This window comes from Phyllobates terribilis, unplaced genomic scaffold (assembly GCF_046119375.1).
Source record: "Phyllobates terribilis strain yellow unplaced genomic scaffold, ASM4611937v1 Scaffold_5002__1_contigs__length_55261, whole genome shotgun sequence".
Classification (NCBI taxonomy): Eukaryota; Metazoa; Chordata; class Amphibia; order Anura; family Dendrobatidae; genus Phyllobates; species Phyllobates terribilis.
In genome coordinates, this window is record NW_027367750.1 from 41,924 (window position 1) to 45,937 (window position 4,014).

The 4,014-nt window shown below is 40.2% G+C and overlaps 1 protein-coding gene across 1 annotated transcript; it reads left to right on the plus strand.

Annotated features, from left to right (window-relative positions):
* The first annotated feature begins 2,446 nt into the window (after nucleotides 1-2,446).
* Nucleotides 2,447-3,740, plus strand: LOC141249688 (uncharacterized). The gene is made up of 4 exons (XM_073669759.1): nucleotides 2,447-2,670; nucleotides 3,154-3,268; nucleotides 3,340-3,423; nucleotides 3,498-3,740. Exons 1-4 carry the CDS (start codon nucleotides 2,447-2,449, stop codon nucleotides 3,738-3,740), a joined length of 666 nt encoding a protein of 221 aa, XP_073525860.1.
* Nucleotides 3,741-4,014: the final 274 nt, after the last annotated feature.

Here is a 4,014-nt window from a genome sequence, read left to right on the forward strand (position 1 = left end):
GAATCCATGTCTATTAAGAGGGCCTTTTTAATGTATGTGATCTAACTATTGGGTCTTAGGTTAATATCTATGTATTACATTAGTGAAGCTTAGGATTGGGCTTGGAAGCCCAATGTTAGGAAACAGGCCCAAGTGACTTTGATGCCCGGTTTGAGTTAAGCTGAGCCGAGTCTGGTTTGAGGTAAAAACAAGGTGAGGTATTTAAGGGTTAGAAACCCTAATCCTTTTCAACATTCACTCACTCGCCCCCCTCTCATCTTAAAACTCTCTCTCTCTCTCTCTCGAAGGAAAAACCTAGGGTTTGTTCTTATGGTTGTTCGAGCTCTGCTCTTGGGTGTGATTGCTCCAGATCTGGTAGACAATGGCTCTACCAAGCGTATCTAGTGAAGCTAGATTGGCTTCAAGGTGTTATGGGAAAGATTGTGTTCTTCCTGGTTGCATGTACCTACATAGACGCTCAACTACCTCCGTTGTCACCCATCAGGCCTTGGTGTTCCTCGGCCGCCGGTGACAAAGTCAATAGGAAGTTTTTTAACCGTTCTAAGCTTTACTTGTTGTTGTTTTGAATAGATCTGTACTGAGACTTGAGATTGCTTCTCTTGTAATATTCTGGTTTGATTGCTAGTGGATTTGACTCTCGATCTTGAGGCCACGTGGAGTAGGCTTTGTCCAAACAACATTAAAATTACTGGTGTTTCTTTTGATTGCGTTTATTGCGTTTGGATGTTGAGATATTGTGAGTTGCGTGATTTGACATCACATTTCTCTCAATAGACTATTTATTTGGCTTCAATGAGTTGTTGGAGCATTAACATCCCCACTTTTGTGTACATAATTTGGCAAACTCGAAACAAGATCATTTTCCAACAAACTAATTGCACAAGACCAAGTTTTTTTGATGACCACTAGAAGACTCTAACTGAAATAGAAGTATATGGTTTCGGCTATTGAATATAATGTGTACGTTGGGTCTCAGGTTAATATCCATGTATTACATTAGTGAAGCTAAGGATTGGGCTTGGAAGCCCAATGTTAGGAAACAAGCCTTCCCAAGTGACTTTGATGCCCGGTTTGAGTTGAGCTGAGCTGAGCCCGATTTGAGGTAAAAACGAGGTGAGGTATTTAAGGGTTAGAAAACCTAACCCTTGTCACTATTCATTCACTCTCCTCTCTCTCATCTGAAAACGCTCTCTCTGTCTCTCGAAGGAAAAACCTAGGGTTTGTTCTTGTGGTTGTTCGAGCTCTGTTCTTGGTGTGCTTGTTCCAGATCGGTAGATGGTGGCTCTACCTAGCCTGTCTAGTGAAGCTAGCTTGGCTTCAAGGTGGTTTGAGGAAGATTGTGATCTTCCTGGTTGCATGTACCCACACAGACGCTCAACTACCTCCGTTGTCACTCATCGGGCCTTGGTGTTCCTCGGTCAACGATGACAAAGTCAATAGGGAGTTTTCTTTACCGTTCTAAGCTTTACCTGTTGTTGTTTTGCATAAATTTTGACTGAGACTTCAGATTGCTTCTCTTGTAATATTCTGGTTTGATTGCTAGTGAATTTGGCTCTCGATCTTGAGGCCACGTGGAGTAGGCTTTGTCCGAACCACGTTAAAATTGCTGATGTTTCATTTTATTGTGTTTGAGTGTTGAGATCTTGTGAGCTGCGTGATTTGACATCACATTTCTCTCAATAGACTACTTATTTAGCTTCAGTGAGTTGTCGGAGCATTGACATCCCCACTTTTTTGTACGTAATTTGGCAAACTCGAAACAAGACCATTTTCCAACAAACTAATTGCACAAGACCAAGTTATTTTGATGACAACTAGAAGACTCTTACTGAAATAGAAGACTCTGGTTTCGGCTATTGAATATAATGTGTACGTTGGGTCTCAGGTTAATATCTATGTATTACATTAGTGAAGCTTAGGTCTGGGCTTGGAAGCCCAATGTTAGGAAAGAGGCCCAAGTGACTTTGATGCCCGATTTGAGTTGAGCTGAGCCGAGCGCGGTTTGAGGTAAAAACGAGGTGAGGTATTTAAGGGTTAGAAACCCTAACCCTTGTCACTATTCACTCACTCACCTCTCTCTCATCTGAAAATACTCTCTCTCTCTCTCGAAGGAAAAACCTAGGGTTTGTTCTTGTGGTTGTTCGAGCTCTGTTCTTGGGTGTGCTTGCTCTAGATTAGGTAGACAGTGGCTCTACCATTACTACAAAAAGAGTTAAATATCCCATAACAAATATCTCGGGCGTGTATTACACGAGATATAAAGCTTGAAATAATTAACCACATATCATATACACCAGACATGGAAATAGTCCGTGGCATATTGGAGCTCAAATATCATGGACATCTTTTTCATGAGATATAAAGCTGGAATTTTTTAGAAAATCAACCTAATACACCATGTTCATTCTCTGGAGATATAAAGTGGCATAGGGCTAGTCCATGATATATGCCAAAATTCAATTTTGCGCCGTTGTTTTCAATATCCCGCTTCACTCGGCGCGCTTCCCGTTTCACTAAAACAAAAGTTTTACCCTTCACGACGCTCCTTCTTCATCCCCTTCGACTTTGGCGGCACACTTCTTCATCCCCTTCGTCAGTCGCTCGTGACATCTCGCGCTGTCCAGATCGTCTCCGGCAACGCTATCTGAATGGATGTCGCCTTGTCGCTGGCTAACTCTCTTTGTCGACCTCGCAATTTCTATGACGTTCGCTCTTAAAATCATATGTTCAAATTTTGCGATTGATTTGATTAAATGCTTGTTTAATTTGAGAGTAATTGAATGTGTTCTTTCAACATCCTTTACCATTTCTTTAATCTTACAGAAAATCACTTGTTTTCGATTCATTCTTTCCAGTTAGTTTATAGAATCTGTACCCTTGCATATGCCTCTGAAACCCTAGAACAAGTCACAACTTCTGTCATTTGGCAGCTAATATCTATTGATCACTCTTTCCAGTTGAACTGTGGATTTGGGAGCCTTCACATTGGCTTATGGCTTAATAATTATTTCTTATTGTCTGAATGAATGCTTCTTTCTTTCCTATGATATCCTTCACGCCTTCTTTGATCAAACAATTAGGGTTGAAGGTATGTTTGTCTATACAGAGGTAGAACTGCAAATTAGAGATTGAAACCTGGAATTTGGTGAACATGTGTATTCCTTTTAGGTACAGAAATTCCTCTTACTGCAATGGAGCCTCTGGAGAACAGATTGTTGAAGTTCTAATGATAACCTCTGCTAGCGGACCAGGTCTTTTGTTTCCTAAGGTATACATTAACCTCTTTAACATAGATTAGAGTTTGATTTGAAATGAAAACATTGACCTGTAAACATATAGGGAGGTTGGGAATATGATGAGATTGTGCAGCAAGCAGCAGTGCGTGAAGCCATGGAAGAGGCTGGTGTGAAAGGAGATCTAATGGTGATAATTTCTCAAGTTTTGTTTCCACATAAATTAGTGTTATTCTAATACATTTGATTTGATATGATAATCAGGGTAGCTTTGGTGCGTACGATTTTAAGAGCAGAACACTCCAAGATGAGTATTGTCCTTCAGGACTGTGCAAGGCTGAAATGTTCCCATTGTACGTTAAAGAAGAGATGGAAACATGGCCAGAGCATAGCACCCGAAAGAGAAGTTGGTTAACCATTCCTGAGGCGTTGGAATGTTGCAGACACCCTTGGATGAGGAAGGCTCTAGAAGAAGGCTTCAACAAATGGCACACTAAACAAGATTAGTATTATATACACATATGTGCCTTGCTTCAAATTAAAAACTACTTTGCTATTGTTCTTGCTAGGAAAATTTTCAACACTTATTGACTTCTTTCAAGGGTTTTTGATATGGCTATTGTTTTATCATTAGTTATTACCCGACTTTAATATGGTGTTGCAAGGTGAAAAGAAAGATGAACTTCAAATTTGGGTATTGATCGTGCAAATGAAAGCATGAATTTTGCGGTTTCTTATTATAGTTTGTTTCACTAGTAAAATGACTCGTGTGTGCCTCAGT